The following is a 20,974-nucleotide window of genomic DNA, read 5'->3' on the forward strand; positions in this document are numbered from 1 at the left end:
ACGGGTGAAGCGGCATCGTAAAACCACCGTGACCGTTTCTGGAAATTTGTTGGCAATGTTTGTTAGTGGATGCTACACGAAGGCAGTTCCAGTCACACATTGGTGGTCGACAGCAGACTGTGCACCGGTTTCTTAAAGCCACCACTGAGCCATGTATAGATTACCTCGGCCAAATGGGCATGAAAGATGTACGAAGATGACAGAAAAATTTGAATGGCAGACAGACGTTTTTATTTAGGTTATTCCAACGCACGTTGTAGCTGAACTTTGATGAGGACGTCCCGAAGTTTTCGGGTTCTTCTTTGCGCTACGATTTTTTAATCCGAAAACGTCATCGGAACAAAATAGTTAATGAAAGTGTGAACACGGTCGCACATTTTCTTCATACGAGAGCAAATGTTCTCTTTCTTAAACTAAAGGGAAATATATTTGCCAAATATGAGTGTTGCCATGAACGTACATAACGATTTCTCAGCGTTATGCCCGATAGTTCTCTATCACAGCTTTCTTCATGCTCTGTGTTAGGGGCATTTATGCTTTCAGAAACGTGCACACATGTCTTATGACAAGAGTCCAGATTTGTCGGTTAAAAAAAAGACTCATTTGTTTTTTTTTAAGTAACAGTCTGAAGAAAAATGTCAGTAATTACCTTTCTCGGTAATACGAATAGAGAATGACGCTCGGTGGGGACATAAGACCATAAGTTAGATGTGGAAGCTTGGGACTTCCATGTATGCTAAAATAGCCACACTAAACACCTTGTAAGCAAACCCATTGGGCTAATTACTTTTGGCAAATGTTTTATTTTTTCTTCGGTGCGGAGAACGGACTAGACCACGCTATGAGACAAGCAATGCAGGACGAGTCTGCTAATAACATGTCCTATTTCTTTGAGTTTTTGCCGTGCAACTTTACGTAGGCTTCTTTTAGCGAGCTTCGGAGATCTTTGCCGGTGGCTGAGCGAGGGATGTTTTCCATGAACTCCACACCAGCGTACAAGTGCTTGTGGGCAGCGAGACGGCCTGAAATGAGAAAAACGTTGGGTTATTTTACGCTCGGTACTCGTCCGCAGTTCACCACCACAGAAGCCGTCAGCACTAGACAGCAAGTCATAGCCTTCTCTTTTAGAGCAAAGTGGTAGCAGTATTCTTGAAAGGCATGTTATTGGAGAGGTGTTTTTTTAGTAGCTTCTGCGAGTCAAGCGTCATCGTAGGGATAAATTTCAACTTCCTGGGTGTCCTTAGCATGCAGCTTACGGCTGTTATAATATTTTGCTGTGATTAATTCCGCAACTTGTTTTGCAGTTCAATTATTCGTTTTTATTTTTACAGAGTGCTACTTGTTTTTACAAGTTATAGCATTTTTTTCACGCATGCGCACAACTCGACCACGAACACCTTGTTTACAAACAAGCTGCCCTTCGGTCACATGTAGAGATGCTAATAAATAGCAATGAGAATAACAGTGCCACAATGCGAGGAGCGGAGGGCGAGTCAGGAATCAATGCATCGTGTGTTTTTAAACAAGGGCCTGGAAATTAGGCTGTCATAAATTTTTTCGAAAGAACTTCGGAATTCCGAATCAGTTATACTCTGGTGCACAACACATCTAAGAAAGGCAGATAGTTGAGCGGTTATAAAGCTGGATTTCCATTCCTGGTATGTCTTTAATTTACAGCGAGTGTTCATAGAGAAGGTGGTCTACAACAGTATAGCTAAGCGCGCCAGTTGGTGATACATTATGCAAAAAACAGTGCGAACAAACAGGGACGGAAGGAAGAAAACACAGTAACAAGCGCTGACTCTCAACTAAAGTTTAATCATAGGAAGCACGCTTATAAAAGGAAACAGAAAACGAAAAACAACAAAACCAGAACGCACGTGCTACCAAGTGATGCACAGATATGCAACCTCACAGTCACGCAGGAGCAGGAATGGTTTGCCGAAACACAATCTTGCTTTCTTTGCCATATTATACGCCTCGATGATTTCCCTGGTCAACTTGTCGGGGTGTTTGTACAAAATGTCAGTAGAATGCAAGGACGGAAAACAGGATTGACACTCCCGGCAATGACCAACTAGATTAGTGGAGCGATTAGAATGTAATGAATTGAGATGTTCTCCGAGTCGTGTGTTAATACAACGTCCCGTTTGCCCAATGTATATCTGACCACAGGTCATTTTGTTTTATTTCACACAATTCTTCAAAATAGCTCGAGTTTAAAGAGAGAAAAAATATCACTTATCGGCAATATTTTCGCCACAATCACAACACTTCACCTGCTCTGGTATTTAGAGGTGTCAGTGTGTGAGGCAAAGCTCCTCACGGTGTCAAATGGACTGCTCAACACGACGCACTTGCATCGCAACAGATCGTAGCTGATGATGATATCTTAGTTTTTTTTCGCATAAGGATCAGTTCTTGTGAACACAGACTGGCCGCATTAGAGGGATGTTGCGACAGATGCTTTGAAACGCAACAGCCCAGATGGCGTACCACACAGGGCTCATTTTAATAAAGCAATCAAACTTCCATTGTTATCTTATACACAGACCACTAGCCGATTCGCTCTGCTACCCGAACTACTAATTTTTCGTCCACGGTAGAGCAGCGCCCAGCAGAAGCCCAAACAGATCCGCCTCAGATTCGGAAGGTGCTTGGTTCGACCTCCAGAGTCGCCGGGTGCCCACCGGTTTTCTAATGGCTACAAATTTCCCCCGAACTGGTGCTGGGCTTTTCTAGGGTGAACTTCTTGGGTAAAGGGTCCTGGACCTAACCATCGATAATATTCAGAGTGCAAAGCGTACCATGTTACGCTATTGAAAGAAAGAATCCAATATGACCAGTGCTTTTGGCTCCATAGAAGGAGGGTCTTTACTCATTCGTGCGCAAGTAAAGGGGGAAATCAAGGGAGAGAGAGAGAAAGCAGCAGGCAGCCTGTTTTGCACATCGTTTCCGACAGAAGGGTGTAGTTGAAGCGCGCAAACAAGTCCATAAATTCAGAATGGAAATAAGCAAAAAATAGTGCCAACTACAAAGACCATTAATCTTCTGCGGGAGGCGGGAAAGATAGAGAAAGAAAAATATTGAGAGTACTGTTACCACTGGTTAACGCGAGATTCAGCGACTGCTGTTAAGGTATTGGTATTTGATGCGGCAGAGTATCAGAGCGACCTTACACCTGTGTAGTCTAGGGTTTGCTCTTTAGTTTTTCACATATCATCGTTTTTCGTCTAGGTCTCCTCTGCATACCACCGTTCTAGAAGCGCGGCGCCGCCGATGGTCTCCACGTTTGGCGTCGCTTTTCGCAGTGGCTTCACAGAGGGCCGGTGCTGCATTCCGCTCCTCTCACCATACCGTTTCTCTTCCTTGCATCGTAACCTAGTTGTCGGTGGTTGCCGTGATACGCCTTCCTACACTTTCGCCATATCCTCCCCCTCTCTCCATACCCTCCTCCCGCGGCAGTCCTCCTTCTCATTCCCGTATTACTCCTTTTCGGTTGGCTCCCATGCCAACTACTTACCAGGCGCACATTCTCACTCACTCTCTCGCCATATCCTCTTCCTTTTACGGTAACCACCTTCCAGACGGTTACTGCTGAAGCTAACCTCTGGTGACGCCTTCCTATGCTCTCGCCATAAAGCCTCCTTCCAATAGTATACCTCTTGTTGTCCTTCCAGGGTAACTACCACCCGGATGGTTTCTGTGACAACCGCCGACTTGTTGCGCATTCTTACCCTCTCGCCATTCCCTTCGCCTCCCACGGTAACCACCCTACAGATGGTTCCTGTGGTTCCACCTGTTAAGCATATTCAACACAAGTGATACCTTCCTCCTGGCATGGTAACCACCCTCCAAATGGTTCTCATAGCAACGCACCCGCCGGTTACGCGGACAACTACGACAGGCAACGACATACTACTACGGGGTGAAACCTAAGAACGGGCACTTAACAGCTGTCGCTGTAAAATTGGCTGCCTGGTTTGGATTTGTGTAGTCTCTACATTCTAGCGCGGGGGTCTCAGGTCCCTTGATAATACTGGTGGGGGGCCCGGACCACCTGAGACCCACCCACATAACGAGGCTATCACATGTACTGCCGTACTTCTCTCTAACTTGCTTGAACCGTCACCGCTTCCGGGGGTTGTCAAAATCGCCCATCAAGAATCTCAACCACTTCCGCCGCTTCTCGCCGTCCCCTCATTCACGTCTACGCCAGAAGATGGGGCTATAGTGCGTCGCAGAATGTCCTTGACCTAAAAAAGGCTTTACCCATCGGAGGGTGAGTAGCTCGTAAAACGCCAGCTGGTTTTGATAGGTTGGCAGTGAGTTTAAAGAGCTCTTTCGACAGGTGTCGATGCAGTCTGCTAAGGGGCGGCTACTCCAGTCATCCACTGAATCTTTTTATCACGTAACTCTCTAAAACTCTTGGAACACCAGAGGCGTTGTAAACTCATTGTAGTAAATCGAGTTTTACACAAGTAACTGAATTAACGCGCATTCTTTCACGGCTATAGTTAAGCCCAGAACTGCCCAAAGACGGGCATGTGCGAGTGTAAGTAACATGTCTACGAGAGGGCTTAAACAAATAACTGCAGGACTCCAGCGCTGGCTATGATGTCAGAGGATATGCCATGGAGACGCAAGGGCTGAGAATTTCATGTGATGAGCAAAAGATCGCGTGATTGGATTCCAGATGAGGCGTCCCCACCACATTCAGTTGACGATAAAGATACCAGGTGGTAAAAACAACTCCGGAGCTGTCCTTTAACGCGTGTCTGATAGTTCACATGAAGCTTCAGGATGTGAAACTGCATCACTACACCAGGCACTATCATGACTGGTGATATGTGAGTTCTTGAAAGAGACAGGTGCAGCAAAGGCTGAGGATCGCGTTCATTATAGAAACGTCCAGGATAGTAACCCGTCCTGAACGCGGATTAATATTAGTGCGACTAAGTTCACGCGAGCTGCGGTCGCCAAAGTGAAATAAAACAAAGTGAAGTATAGTCATTCCTGTAGTGGCATCAGCATCTGATTAGAGAGGCTGTTTTGTGAAACGGCAATGCCCTCCAGTAGCTTGTCCCCAAACCAATTTGAATATCAAAGAAATTTTCGGACTCTTGAAAACAAGTATGGAATATGCTTTTCTATTGTACCGCGATAATGTTTTGTAAACAAACATTTTTCATGAACATTTACGCACGCATAAAACCACTTGCGTTTGCGCTGCTGGTTTTTGAAAGTCAGCGGGAAAATATTGTCTGTAAACCAGGCTACACGTCGGGCTCGTCGGTTAATCGTACAAAAAGCAAAAGAGGGGTGTGACAGCACCCGAAAAAAAAAATGTGGTGGTATTAAGTGCCGCCTTCCATCGAAAGTAGTCCGAAACCCATCCATCACTGGTCAGAGCTTTGGCAGAGCCGAGGGAAGGTAGGTGGGAACACTATGTTTAACTGCTATATATAGAGCCTCAAGTTCAGCAAATATCACTAGTTGTCCGACTGTATCCCGCGATGTTACGCGTACAGTTGGGTTTTACGGCTCAGCTTCATCGCGTACTTTTTTTCATGACAATGGCGCTTCTGCATTGCTGGTTAGCAACAGCAATCAGCAATGCCACCACCGTTCAGCGCGACCATTCATACCGGCCACGAGCTCCTGCAGTCTCTGGGCCTCCCTCAGCTCTTCGAGGCTTCCCGGTTGGTGCAGTCGCCGAGGCACCACAAAAGCTCGCGCCGCCTCTCCGTACTGGGGATGTGGCACTCCAACGACGACTACGTGGCGCACTTCAGGGTCGGAGCAGAGCAGCTCTTCAAACTCGGCCGGGGCCACCTGCTGGTCCATGCACTTGATGAGCTCCTTCAGTCGGCCACACACGTAGAAGCGGCCGTCGGGAGTGTAGTAGCCTAAGTCTCCTGCAACGCAACGAAAGAGAACAGCAGTGAAAAATCCTCGTGGCCCTCCTTTCGCATTCTGTACATCATGCTATTTGATTTCACACCTCGTACGTAACATCACTTGAAAAGAAAAGATTTATTTGAGCAGAGCAGTTACAGCATCTGCTGCAGGGGCAGAGGCTAAAGGCTGTGGTGCCTGACGAGGCCTCTGTCCCTCTGCAGTCGACGGAAGTGCAATACAAATTTGAACATAAGAAGAAAACAAGTCACATAATTAAAACGAATGTGGGTAAATTATGTCATTATAATCACAACGTTAACAGAGTATGATAAGTACAAAAATATGCAAGGATATTATACAGAGATTTTGTTCAGTATACAATACATTGAAGGACACTTATAAGAAAAAATAAAGTGAAAAACCATGGTACAAGAGAAGGATACAACCTGTGTATGCATGTCATAAGTACTCGTCACTCCCCGTACAAAACACCTGATATTATTAGGATATTATTATAAATCTTTGTGGACGCCACTAAGGTAGCGCTATGTAATTGCTTCTTAGGCAACTATAAGTTGTGGCCCTGCTTAGTTGTCCACATACAATAAGCCTCCCTTAAGAAGAGTTTAAAAAACTAAACTGATTTCACAGCCATGTGTTTATTCAGTGGTGTGATAAACGCTCCTGATTCGCATAATTTATTTGCTGCAGGTGCACTTCATACTTAACTCTGAAGAGAGAGCTTCCACAAGAAGCGACAAAGGATGACTTCAGTAAGATTTCATTCCGCACACAGTGATTACATGCCCAGCTGCCTGACTCCTTTTACAGCGGTAGCTGTTAATGCGAAGGCCCTCGGTAATCCCGTAGTCGGCGTAAGCATTCGTGTCCGCGGAGGAGGACGAGGGGAGTGGGATGAAGAGGAAGCAGGTGAGGGACAGGAAGAAGCGTGTGAGGAGGAGAGCACAGGTCTTTACCTCAAGCCTCATGCTGCCTTCGTAGTTGAGTGTTGGAGAGCGCGATCACGACAAACATCCACAAGGCGTCTCGAAACGCCTCTCAGAATAAACATCTCGAAATATTTTAAGCCTTCCCTCGTAAATTTCGTTCGCACTTCGCTAACCGGAAGCTAGGTAACGTCCTGACTGTGGGGGCCGTGTTTCAATTCCGGTAAAACGCTAAAGACACCCATGTGTTGTGCGATGTCAGTGTACGTTCAAAACCCGCAGGTCGTCGATATTAATCCGGTGTCCTCCACTACAGTGTCTCTTCCTTCTTTAACTCCCTCTGTCATCCCGACCCCACTGAGCGGCCGAGGTTCTCGCTCTAAGTGAGAAGTTACTGCGTCCTTCCTTTCTGCACTACCGATGATGTGCGTTTTATTTCTTCCTTGTGCGTACTTCATTGACGGCGGCGTAACAGACAAGCCATTGGTCGTCTACAACTCTTCACGAAACTTCACTCCCGAGAGCGATTCAACTCATTCGACAAAACCGCGCTACACCACCGGTGAACAGCCTGCGCGGTAAAACTGTGCCTAACGTGCTTTTAGAAAATAGCTCTGGGAAGACCTTTTAAAGATCGCAGTGCATTTTGAAGTGCACTACAGAAAAGAAAGGGGGAGCAAAGCCTAGGATTTTGTGGCCCCTCATCTCGCCTGACGGCCGTGCAGTGATTCGTCATGAAGGCCAGACTTTGACGCAGGCGAAATGCAGCGCAAAATAACCCGTGATACCACAGCTAGGCTGCTCTGAGCGGGGCAGCAAAAATAATTCCCAGTGCTTCCTTGTGGCTGTGGATTTTGCAGTAATAGCAAATACAGCGTTCTCTACCGAATTACAGTTACCAGTCTTTTCCCTTCTGCATGACGACGGTAAAAACTAAGGGTGACAGCTGATCCTTGATTCCTTTTGTGAATGTTCATATTATGCAGCGTACTATGTGGCTGGCAAACTCAACTGCACAATGAAGAGAACAGGTAAGGAATAAAGCAATCTTTCAATTACCAAAATAAAATGGAGGATGCCTAGTGCGTCCGTCGATCACCACAATGAAAGTTGACAAGGCAGTGTCTTCTGTTGGGACGCTTTGCCTTACTGTGAAGGCTCACTGCATCAATTATGGGATGGCCCCAGAATGACTTGAGGTCAGGCAGAAATGAGCGACAGGCTGCTATGTGCCTGTTTTTCTTCTTTTGTAGAAACCGCACTATACGAAAAATCGGACGATAATTGCCTCAACTGCCAGAAAATTAAACACCTATTTAGTTACTAAAGTTAAAATTAAATAAAATCCATACAGTATTTGCATCAAACATGGTTCCACCCCTTTAGCTATCATCTTTATAACGCCGTCCTGAATAGAAAATAAAAAGTGTGCCCCACCGGTGCGAACGAAGCCGTTCTCGTAGGCTTCAGCCGTCGCCTTCGGGTTATTCAGGTAAGCCTTGAAGGCCCCTGGGCTCTTCACACATATTTCTCCATGCTCGTAGGGACCCAGAGTTTTCCGAGTGTTCTGCTGCACCACCTGAGCACAGCACGGCAACATCAAGAATGTCAGAAGTGCTGATATATTTTTGAAAGCTTCTAAGAATACGAATAGAAAATGAAGGCGGGAAAGCGGCTCTCCCTAGAGTACGACTTTGGCGGGCGTCACTAGTTTTGTATGCATCAATGGAGGACTTGCAAGCATAAGCTGTTTCTCGTTTTTGTTTTATTTTACGCCTTGCTTTTGTTGAATTATTTCACGCCACTGCGATGACCGATACTAAAGAAAACGTCTACTCTAGGTTGTGATTTCATTGGGCACTAAATTAGCGTAATGCAGCTGGGTGTCTCACTTGTAGGCTTATCACTGTTCCCACGGCCATAGATTAGATAGTGTTATGACATATGTACCTCTTTCTTTGAAAGCACGCATGCATTAGATGGACGGATTTTGGTAGGCCGCTTAAGTTTGTCAAAGTTCCATAGAGGCAAAGGATACAATGTAAGCCGTTATTTTCACGTCTCAAAGCGACCCATGCAGCTGAAGCCACATCAACAGCAACGTCAGCATTGCATAGGGAAAAGAATGTTCTGATATTGGTTAATTTTCCTCCCTTCGGACATGTGCTACCGTTAAAAGCAATAAAGAATAAGTGTTGATGCAGCCGCGAAGAGAACACAGCATGACAGCAGACGCTGTGCGCTGCTTGCACGTGTGTCAAGATTGCGGGCAATTTTCGTCGACCCTGTCATACGGGTAGAAAATAGCCGCAGGAACTTCCGCCTTCTAATTGTTCTTCAATATGTAGCCAATTGATTCAGCGCTAATAGGTGTGCTGTAAATAAAAAAATAATAGCGGTTGATAATATTTTTCTGAACGCTTAACTTGCCAAAGTCAATACGGGATCTGAGACGTGAGCACTTAATTTAAGATATATCAAGGCTTGCTCTATAATCTAGGGTTTGAGTAGTAAATTAAGAAACGGGCTTAACCCTTTCAGGCGCCATTTCCAATTTCAGTTCAAAACAAGCATCACTTCATTAATGCTGCGATTGGGTGTGTTGGTGAGCTCAGGGAAAGAGCTCGCATATTTGCGCATGGGCAAACGCTAGTCCCTGGATCGGACATTGTTGCAAGCTCCGATCGGAGTTGTTGCAAGTTCAGTGCTCACACTTGTCTACTCTCTGTTCGCGTTCCCCTTTTTTTGCGATGCTTTATATTATTTCTAAATATTATTTGCAATAAATAACATATCCAGGCCTCAAGAAAAGCAATGCCTGAGTTTTCGAATGAGCACCAGTGGTTAATTTTTACAACTGTTTGCGAGACGAAGGATGCTAAATTCGCCTAAAACGCAGAAATTTGTACTAGTCAGACGACGCTCTGCAAAAAAGGTTTGAGTTCGCAATGGGCCGAATTGTGTGGAAAGCTCAAGAAAGGGCTATAAACCCACGCGGTATAAAAATAAAGGTGAAACATTGCTTTCCGAAAAACAAGGCAAGAAAAAGCAAGAAAGTCAAGAAAAAAAAGTATCATTGCCATTCTTATTCTTATTGAGCTCCCTACAAATGTACCTGTTTAGGCCGTTCGACATTCTGGACATATTCGCCAGTTTATTCTGGAAAATTTTATACCTTCATGAACAATAAATTGCACGGTTTCTCATGGCAGTAGCAATTGTTCGTTTTTTTTCCTTCTCTAATTGAAACGCTGGAAAATCTAATATTTTAGAATAGCCTTCTTTCGGAGGCGCTCGCCTTCTTGTTGACAAGATGGCGCTCATTTTATTGCGGAATTGCACCTGCTGTGAACGGGCGAACGCTGACGTAGTCTAGCCCTCGCGGTTTCCGACCTTTGGTTTGAAAATAAAATAACTGAATAAAGCTTTCCGCTGTGAAATGACGGTGTTTGCAGTTGTTTTCGTTACACTGCAGTTTACTACTGAAATATAAAAAGCTTCCTATCTGGAAAAGCAATAAATAAGCTTTTACAATTTTTTACCGTTTTCTTCTCTTGGCTTGCAATAAGTGGGAGTCTGGAAATATTTCCATCGAAGATTATTGTACAGGCAATAGCATTCGTATATAGGAATTTTTTACCTCCCGAATGTCTTCCACTTTTTGTAAGAAGTTTAGTGAGAGAAGTAAGAATAGAAAAAGAGAATCGAAGACACAACAGAATGGAAAGCTGGGCTAGTTGTAGGTTGTTCATGATGAAAATTTCTGGGCGCGAACAAACAAAGGACAGCGAAGAAACCAAACCACGGGAAAAGGCGCTTGTCCCGTGGTTTCTTCGCTGTCCTTTGTTTGTTCACGCCCAGAAATTTTCATCATGAACAATCGAAGGCACAGCTCAAAAAATACATTCACACTCATCACCTTACCTCTTCGTCGCAATCTCAACACAATTTATAAAAAATGTGTTGCCTTTCACAGCTACGGGTATATTTTTGATATGACATAACTTTGTTCATGATATTGCGACAACATATTTCTGATGCTGCTATATGAAATGAAGTGAATGGTTGGATTGGTAAATGCGTACCTGTTCATGGGCGACAGCAATGCGCATATTAATGTCTATTATTCGCTTGGGGACTTTTTTTTTCCTAAAAAACCCTTCCGCAGGGTACTTTTTTTCTGGGGGCATATCTTCCGGGGACATTTTTTACTACGCCCAGGTATACAGAGATCTTATCGAACAGCACAAGCGCGAAACCACGGCAAATGTGTTTTCCACTAAGCGCTCCAAGATTAGCTAGAAGAGCTCTCCCCCCAGAAGACGGATCACGTAGGCTGATCCTGAGAAGAATCTTCCTTCTTTCCTTAGGCAACATTTTTGTTACACCCATTCTCAACAAGTCCAAAAACAGGACGAGTACTTCATTCTTGTTTGTCCTGCGTACATGGGACAACTTCCGCACCTAGTAACAACAGCGCAAACACATTTGTCTCTTCACTCCGCTGTTTCTCCCACTACGTCCGTTAGGTTTAAAAACGAAAACCGCATTGCACAAAATTGCGAGCTCTAGAATTTGCCATTTTCCAGATATTTCAATTATCAGTCGTGATTTTGTGTTGGGCATGCGGCTTTAGGGAGGAAAGCATAGAGTGGAGTCTATTCTTGATGTTTTATTTTTCTACAAAGAATACTCACTTTCATTTCCACAAAAGGCCCCGGATTTCCAACACTCCTGACGTCATTCATTGCTGGCGTCGAATATGCAACGCAAGCGCCCAGCTCTGTCATACCATACACTGAATTACGAGAGAAAAAATACACAAGCACGTATTTATTACACCGGTCATGGCAATAATTTTTCTCGCATTCAATCAGTTCAAAAAATATACAAAGCAACAACTAGCTTGCGAGCTGACTCCAGCGTCCTAGAAATTCATTTTCGGAGCAGTTGCATTCCGGTGCTCACCTTGGATTTCAATACAATAACAATTTGTAAAAGCACCAGAACGGCAATTAGTGAAGAACACAGAAGAGACTCATTGATTATTCGTAGGGCAATATTGCTAACGAGTGCGAAGAGGTGACTTGACTGCAAAGAGTAACCACGCAGGTTCCCGATTTATTCTATCGTTTTCTCCCCCACGCACCCCTAAAGAGAGAAAGCTGCTGAAGGTACTTTTTCTAAAGACTTGAGTTTTTTTTCATGAGAAGCATTCCACGAAGTCAACGGTCATCTTAATGCACCCTTGGGCAGTTTCAGGGCGCACATGTGCAAAGATGCTGTAGCTCATTAAAGTGCGAGAATGTGCTAGAATGTATCGGTACTTTCAGCGTTTCTGAACAATTTCCCAGCCGATTATCAAGCCCGTTTACTTTACCGAAAACTGAGTGAACTCTGAACTCAGTTGTAAGCTGAGTTAAGTTGAACTAAACTTGATTCTCACGGCTGGTCAGTCATATTTAGAGAATTAAGTAACTGACCTTAGCACCACTGCCAAGTGGACCTCACTTTAATGGGCGCTCGCAGGAAAGCCTGTGTGTCGCGGGAAAATGCTGGCCACGTTTCTGTTGATTCAGTCTTTTCTTAGGGAATGATCTTTAGCTGAATTCAATCACCTAAGCACATTGGTGCGTCGTACTGCGATGATGCGTTAGTTTTGTTACCTGTTATTGAGGCCTGGCATGGATATGCTAGCAGAGCCTGTTGTAGAAAATGGCTCGTCATAGATTGCTTGCCTTAGAGGAGTGTTTAGTTTTAACCACACAAAAAGAGAGCATACAGTGATCATCCTGTAGGCATGAGAACGCGACCCCGCAGCGAACGTCTGCAGGGAACATGTGGAACGCATATACGTCTGGCTATCTTCATCACAGTCATGGTTCCTCTAAATCTAGGTCTGGAGTCAACATTTTGCAATAGACCCTTCTCGCTGTCTCCCTCTTCCTAATCCAGAATAGTTGCTAGTGTTCTCTACTCAACACCACCGTTCCTATAAGACTGCACGAATCACAAAAAGAAAGCGCTCTTAAAGGCGTCGCTGTGAACAGCGTTATCTCTGTGATCAGCCACGCGACGTTCTAACCTGCTCGTCACTAGACAGACTTGTCGCAGACTGGTTTCGAGCCTGCCTCCGCGGCATCCCATGCCAAAAAAACGTTGAGCACTCCTAACCGCGGAATACTTCAGAGATTCTGCAGCAAGAGCCACACGCAGAGGTAAAAGGGTGAGTGTTTGTTTCTTTTATAAAAACTGCTACGAAGCGAACTGTTTCTACGTCGCACAGAAATCCCTCTTGCGAATATGCACAAGCAGCTGTCCTTGAGCACTTTGCAAGCCAAGGCCCCTTTTCTGTGATGATAGCTTTCACACAGCGCTACTTGCGCCACCATTCATTGCCGGTCGGAAGCTGACGGAGCAGCCTTTTCATCGGCTCAGAGCGTAAAACGAGGCGCACCTGGTGCGCTTGACTAGAACTGGGGGCACTGCGCTATGGTACACGGGCAACAGAAGAGGGTTATGGACGGGTCGTGCTGAGTGCGCATTCCATTCCTGCCTTGGTAATATGTTATGGTGCTACATTTCATACCACAGGTGAAATTTACAAAATCAAATATTCTTGACTGAATAATAAATTGACAATGACAGGGATGAGTTAACATACCTTGTATGACGCCCTTCAAGCCGAGCTTCATTATGATTCTCGGCAGTACAGACGAGTTCACGGAGTTCCCACCTGTTATGAGCTTTTTGACGCTAGTTGTGTCCACATGGTTCAGCAATGGATGTTCCTCAAATTTCGCGAAAAATACAGGGTACAGCGGAAGCATTGTAGGCTGTGAACAGAGAAAAAGGTTGCGTTTTACAACCTGGCTGTTCTTACAGTGCTAGAATGCCTATTTTCTGACTTTCTGTAAGCGATCTCAAGTTCGTCCAGCGAACAGGCCGCGTTACTGGAAATAAAACCTTGTGGTTCTGTGAACGTTAGGAGGAAACTGCAAGCTTTGTTGTTTGCGTGGGGTTGCCCCAGAACTGTACAGATAAGTGTACGACGCCATTTTCTTCGGATCGGCGCGCTGGCAGGGTTCGATTAACGAAATGACACCATATATGCTGCTTACATCACTAGGTGCTGACCACTGCAGCCGAGCGCCGGGAAATAGCCTGCGCGATTACATCACACTTGCTTGCGCTGAAGTCTGCTTACCGTTGCGAACTAAATGCGCAATGAAGAGGCAAATATGAAGAGATGAAGAGTGTACCAAGTAATCACTAATTATGCGCGTTTGCCTGCAACAAGCCACCAGTTTTTTCATATCTAAACGAACAACTCCATGCATTAAAATTATTTGATTCCCCGCGGACATGCACGAATCAAAAGTTTACAAAGCTGCAGACCGCCGCAAACACCGCAGACTAACGCTACCTTTAAAATGCCTTATTCACCACTCCATACTGTGTTGTTTTCTAGCCGTTCTGGAAGTAGACAACTAAATTTTATTTGGTCGACATTTGCCATAACGCAAACATATTTATATAAATATCAACGTATATATAAACATATAGCATATAAATATATTGTATGTTTCCTACGCTCAGCGTGACTGGGACGTCAGTTTACATTTCGTCACGTTCATCTAAAACTCCTCAAGCCACGATAACGCGGATACTCCCCCTTCTATCTGCTCCTTGCCCGCGACTCTTAGCTGCCATTCGACAGCTTACTGTCTCCTGACGAATATACAGCAGTTATGCTTGTGTTGCCACTACCTGCACTGATGACACCCACCATTTTGCTCGGTACAGGCTCCGTGCTTCTCAGTTCGCTAAAAAACACCGTTACGACTTGAGTCACCGTGACTCCGCTACCCCCTCAGGCTCTCCGCCCAATGTGTGGGCCTGGGTGAGAAGCTACTGTCCCGTTACGTTAGTCCTTACCTCACCTGGGGGCAAATGGTCAACTTGACCAACAGAATTCCACCCCTGCACCACATGTCTCCTGGCGGGGGCAGTTACGATATTCAGTCGCAAGACGACGAGGACATTTTTCTCGTGCGGTGCTCTGGATGATGACGACATCGCGTCTGCTTCTGGTGCGAGCTTGTCTGTGTTCACGACTACGCTCTGTTGCAGCTGCCGCTCAGATAAATCACCGTAAGAATATTTAAGTAAGAAAAAGTTTAGTCGATCGCTAAAAACACTACTTCAATCCATTTCTCAGTCGAAAAATATACTCGCATTGTCTAAAAGTTAGCTCCGTGCTTCTTCAAATACTCAGTGCAGAGTAAGCCTCTCCCTGTTCCTAAGTATTGGAGTGTGGCGTTCATTTGAAACTAATTTGAAAAGAGCAGCTGTGGCTTCTTGCAGTTCTCAACTTGTGAAAGGTGTAAAAGACCTATGTTCACTCTATTGTCGGATACAACTTAAGTCTGCAGTGAAGCTCCGCCCGCATTCAGCCTCCGCGCTTAGAATTCTTCCACGACGAAAAAGTAGACCGCTACCTAAACGTCTCTTATTGCGTAAACACGAAGCTTACCACAACAAAAAAGTTGTGAGCTCTAGAATTTTGATACGTGTATTGTTATATAGTCAAACATTAAAAATCTGATTTCGTTTACAGTTGCGTTTGGCCAACGTAGTAATGCAGGACGCCGCGGACCGAGGCACAGTGCTACCAACTGCAGTTTAAGTTGTATCCTACTATAGTAGAAGATCACCAAAGGTCTGCGCTAAGACATTCTGCACCTGGTTCAAGTTTGGCCGATATGAAGAAGAAATGGAACCGCTACTTGAGACTAGGGCAGAGAAATAATCGGTACAAGAAGCGGTAACAAGCACATGTGCTCCAACCACACGCTGAAAAGTGGTTTCCATAAGGTTGGCTCTTAGAAAAATTACATCTAGCAGCGAATTGACTCCCGTAGGGATGGTAACTACATGGGCGATTCATAGGTAAAGTGATATAGCTATCAATTCTCCTGCTATTGAAACAGCAGTCAGATCAAAACATCGAGAGCCAGTCAATACCAAGCTCATTGAAATTGCTCAGTCAAAAGAGGTTGGGTATTGCAAGGCTGCGTATGAACTGGCCTCCAGAGTGCCCGACTTTTTGGTTGGTTGGTTGGCCTCAAGTAGAATGGCACATACCCACTACGGGGGAGTGGCTGAAGGTGTCTTCCAAAAGATTTCTTCTTCACTGACACGAAGCAAAGTCGTCACGTGAGCATTTTATCCCCCGCAATGATTTTTCTTCTTCACTTAGAGTAGCGCTCGTGCCCCCTTCCTGCAGCTTGCGTGCCGAAACAATATTGTGGAGCCCTCACAGGAAATCACAAGAATTGTAGGTATTTTAACAGGCTTCCGAACCAGTCTAGGTCCAGACAAATTGAAAACGTCTGCCGCTCGAGTCACGTCAAAACGGAGAGCGGACAGTGCCCTTCTGAGATATACAAAGAGTGAATTCATATTTAATTAACAACCGCTGCATGTAATGACTGGAGTATACTTTTCCCCGTTAAACCAAGGTAAGTAAAAGCGCGACACCTTGTGGATTTACCTTGAACATCTCAATCCCGCAGCTTCACAAGCTGCTTCACCTTTGAGAGGCTTGCCGTGATCTTTGACGGCAAAGTTTGGGAGTGCTTAACTCTTTCAATGCTTTACGTCGTGCGAGAGAGCGCTCAAAGCGCGTGAAATGACATCACATAAAGTATATCATTTTGAATAGGTATATTGTCACGTAGGTAAGTAGCCTCGCTGGAGGATCAATAACGAAGTCGAAAGACTTGAGCACCGCAGCGGTCAGCAAGAACGGTCGAGGAGGGAGAGCACGAGCCGCACCTTCTTCCTCCGAAATCCTCCTCTTCCTCTGCCGCGAAAAGTCCTTTTTAGCGCTGGTGGCATTAGCCCCCCCGTGTGGTTGCATTAGCACACACGGCACAAAGCCAATGCGTCCTAGCGTGGCAAGTTTTGAGGCGGATCCCGTGTACCACCACGGAGCGCTTGCGTCGTTGGGGTTCGGGCGTCTCGTGAGGAACAACCTCGTATTTGAGCTCGCCGACACGACGGAGGACTCTATAGGGACCGAAATAACGGCGCAGGAGATTTTCGCTCATTCCACGGCGTCGGATCAGTTACCAAACCCAGACAAAGTCGCCTGCCAGAAACTCGGCATCTCGTCGGCGCAGGCTGTAGCAGCGAGCATCCCGGTCCTCCTGCCCTCGGATACGCACCCAGGCAAGCTGGCGAGCATCTTCGGCGCGTTGGAGAAAAGTGGTAATGTCGTCACTTACGGGGTCGTCTTGGAGAAGCATGGCGTCAAGCGTTGTCGTTACCGTGCGTCCGTAAACTAGAGAGAATGGTGTCATGTTAGTGGTTTTTTGGACAGCGGTATTGTAAGCGAACGTGACATAATGTAAGACGTCTTCCCATTTTCTGTGCTCTACGCCCACGTACAGCCGACCAAATCTTTAGCTGGCGTGCGTGACCGACCGTGTTTTCCGTGATCCTGTGCCTTATGACGGAGCAAACTTGCGAAAATATCAAATTTTAGGACAGGCTCACTAAGCCCGTGCTCAGTATTGAGCTTTCCGCAAGTTTGCGTCATCCAAAAGCGAAGGAGCACAGAAAAAGCGGCAGTCACGCAGGCCAGCTAAAGATTTGGCCGGCTGTACATCGACAGCATGTCAACAAGTGTCTTGTTGAGGCGTTCTGTTAGACTAATCCGTTTGTCTGGGGGTGGTAGGCGGTCACCCTGCGGTGCTGAGTGCAAGTCAGAGTGCAACTCAGCTGAAAAGACAGGGCCTCGATCTGTAATCAAAACCTCTGGTGCGCCGTCCCGCAAGACAATTTGATGAACGAAGAATTTGGCGGTCTCAATGGCAGTGCCACTGGGGAGAGCTGCCGCTTCCGCGTAGCGCGACAAGTAGTCAGTAGCTACTACGATTATTCTGCATCCAGAGGTGGATGTAGGGAAAGGACCAAGCAAGTCCATACTAATTTGATGGAATGAACTAGACAGGCGTGGAATGGGCTTGAAAAACCCAGCATACTTGAGAGGTGGTACCTTGCGTCGCTGGAAGTCCCGGCAAGTTCGTACATCACGGCACGGTACGTCACGGTTGCGGATAGACAAGGCCAAAAGTGCCTTTCCTGAATTCTGGCGAGGGTTCGAGTGACGCCGAGGTGGCCTGAAGAGGGTTCGTCGTGAGAGGCGTGCAAAATTTCGTCGCGTAGGCTTGCTGCCACAAGTAGTGTACTGGCGACTGTTCGGGGCAAAATTCTTCTTGACAAGAACGCCGTCGCGGTGGCAGAGAGAAGACAAAGCGCGGCTGGAGGCCTCAGGGAGCGTGGCGCGTGTACCTTGATGGAAGTCAAGTACGGCTCGAATATCCAGGTTAGTGCGCTATTGGTCGGCGAAGTCGTTGGGACTGAGGGCGTTCACAAAGGCGTCGTCGTCAATATGGTCTTCCGGATCTGGGCACACGGGAGCACGGGAAAGGCAGTCGGCGTCTGAATGTTTACGACCGGACTTCTACGTAACAGTAATATCATATTCCTGAAGGACCCCGCCGCGGTGGCTCAGTAGTTACGGCGCTCGGCTGCTGACCAGAAAGACGCGGGTTCGATCCCGGCCGCGACGGCTGAACTTCAATGGAGGCGAAATTCTAGAGGCGCGTGTAATGTGCGATGTCAGTGCACGTTAAAGAGCCCCAGGTGGTCGAAGTTTCCGGGCCTCTTCACTACGGCGTCCCTCATAGCCTGAGTTGCTTTGGGACGTTAAACCCCAATAAACCAAACCATATTCCTGAAGGCGCAGGCTCCATCTTGCGAGGCGCGCTGACGGATCCCGTAGGCAGGCTATCCAACAAAGCGCGTGATGGTCTGTGACGAATTTGAGAGGTCGCCCGTAGAGGTACGGACGGAGCGTCGAAATAGCCCATACGATTTCTTTGTCAGTGGCAGAGTAGTTGGCCTCCGTCTTGGACAAAGCCCGACTTGTGTAGGCGATCACAGCTTGTTGGGCCTTCAGCAGCTGAACCAGAATAGCACCCAAACTAACATTTCTCGCATTGGTGTGCACCTTTGTGTTGGCATTTTCGTGAAAATGTGAAAGTACGGGTGGTGTCTGAAGGCGACATTGGAGTTCTGAAAAGCCTGCTCCTGCGGGGTGCCCCATGTGGACGGCACATCAGCCTTGGTCAAGCAGGTAAGGGGTGCGGCAATTTTCGAGAAGTTTTTGACGAACCGGCGGTAATAAGCACGTAAGCCGAGGAAGCGACGAACATCTTTCAGGTCACGCGGCGCCGGGAAATTCGCAATGGCAACGCTTTTCTCTGGATGCGGAATGACGCCGTCTCGGTTTACTGCGTGGCTTAAGAACTGCAGCTCCTCGTAAGGCCACAGGACTTTATAGCCTGCAGGACCACGTCGAGGCGACGAAGGTGCTTCATAAAATTTGGGGCGAAGACAATCACGTCGTCCACGTACACAAGACAACTGTGCCATTTCAGATCGGCAAGAACGGTGTCCATGAGTCCTTGAAACGTGGCTGGTGCGGAGCAAAGACCGAAAGGCATGACCTGGAACTCGTATAATTCATCTAGAGTGATGAAAGCCGTCTTCTTGCGGTCCCTCTCGTCGACCTCCATTTGCCAGTACCCCGACTTCAGGTCCATGAAAGCGAAATATTTGGCGTCGCAGAGGCGATCTTTTTTTCGTGACGTTGTTTAGGCGACGGTAGTCGACGCAAAACCGCAATGGCCCGTCTTTTTTCTTTACAAGGACCACAGGGGCTGTCCCAGTGCCCCGACATGGGCGGATGACGTCGGTATCCAGCATTTCCAGCAATGACACCAGCGCTAAAGAGGACTTTTCTATTGCTGCCGCCTCACTGACGAAGTTTGCGACGGTCGCCGGAGGACTTCGCATTAGGACAGTGAACAGCTGTTCCTTGACACCCCTTATTAAGGAACTCAATTTGTTATCTTCCGACATGCTCGGGTCCGCGCGACGGAAAAGCTGTTTCATCTTTTCAACATACATGGTCACGCTCTCATTTGGATGCTGGATGCGGTTCTGGAGAAGTAGTTCAGCTTTGTTTTTACAAAATGCACTTGGAAAAGTGAGCAGTAATTCCGTCTCGAATGTGTCCCATGTGCGGAGGCCGGATTCATGATTCTCAAACCGTGTCCTAGAAGACTCTTGGAGCGCGAAGTACACATTGCGCAGCTAAGTAGTGTCCAACGCATTGAAAACGGCCACTCGGTCGAACTGCTCTAGCCAGTCCTCGAAATCTTCATGTGTAAAGCCGTGAGAACGAGGTGGGCCCCGCGGGTGGTGGAGCAGAACTGGCGCTGTTGATGTTGGTGGATTGATTGTGTCAACGCCGACGCTTCTTATTACCTTGCGGTCAGGGAGAAGTCCGAATTCGGGAGGCAGGCCTTTCAGTCGTCGACTGGCCTTGTGAACTGGTGTGTCCACCGTTGGCTTGCGTCCTGGGCTTGACTCCCGGCATGTAGGGGGCGTCCGGTACGTGGAAGGCGTACCCAGCGCCCTCCACCAGATGTCACATAGGTAAGTAGCCTTGCTGGAGGGTCAATAACGAAGGCCGAAGACTTGAGCACAGCAGCGGTCAGCAAAATGATCATGATGATGATGTCCTCAGGCTTAATGTGGTCAGAAAGAACGGCCGAGGAGAGAGAGCACTTCTTCTTCTCCTCGACATTAAAATGGCACATACCCACCCGAGGGGATTGTCCAAGGTACGGTGATGAATGCCAAGCAGGTATATGTGCGGGAGAAAATAAAAACTAAGTAGAATAGTGGAATGATTGAAATTATAAAATATAGCACAAGCCGCACAATTCACACCGTAAAACCGCGCGCTTACACGGGACGAAGAAAGAAGACACGCACAAACACGGAGTTGAACTTACTACTGCAAGGTTTATTGCATTGCTCGCAATAAATACCAGAAAGGAATACAAAAAACAAAAAAACAAAAACAAAGGAAGGCGAGGAAGATATCCTCCTGTCGCATCATGTCGTCAATGGTTATTCAAGATATTGAATCTCTTTTCTTATCAGTGCCATCGGTGGAGTGCTAACGCATGACGCGCTTTTCC

General features: G+C 46.6%; 1 protein-coding gene across 1 annotated transcript in view; it reads right to left on the minus strand.

The window, feature by feature from the left end:
- Nucleotides 1–882: 882 nt before the first annotated feature.
- Nucleotides 883–20,974, minus strand: part of LOC149357988 (uncharacterized) — a 38,668-nt gene continuing 18,576 nt past the window's right edge. Inside the window, exons 8-12 of the mRNA XM_089576703.1 lie at nucleotides 13,513–13,684; nucleotides 11,546–11,646; nucleotides 8,286–8,427; nucleotides 5,649–5,918; nucleotides 883–1,022 (exon numbers count right to left, since the gene is read on the minus strand). Coding sequence (XP_089432829.1) covers nucleotides 883–1,022; nucleotides 5,649–5,918; nucleotides 8,286–8,427; nucleotides 11,546–11,646; nucleotides 13,513–13,684 — 825 coding nt within the window. The remainder of the gene's footprint in view (nucleotides 1,023–5,648; nucleotides 5,919–8,285; nucleotides 8,428–11,545; nucleotides 11,647–13,512; nucleotides 13,685–20,974) is intronic.

This window comes from Amblyomma mixtum, chromosome 3, assembly GCF_055824585.1.
Source record: "Amblyomma mixtum isolate Tamu chromosome 3, ASM5582458v1, whole genome shotgun sequence".
NCBI classification, from domain to species: domain Eukaryota; kingdom Metazoa; phylum Arthropoda; class Arachnida; order Ixodida; family Ixodidae; genus Amblyomma; species Amblyomma mixtum.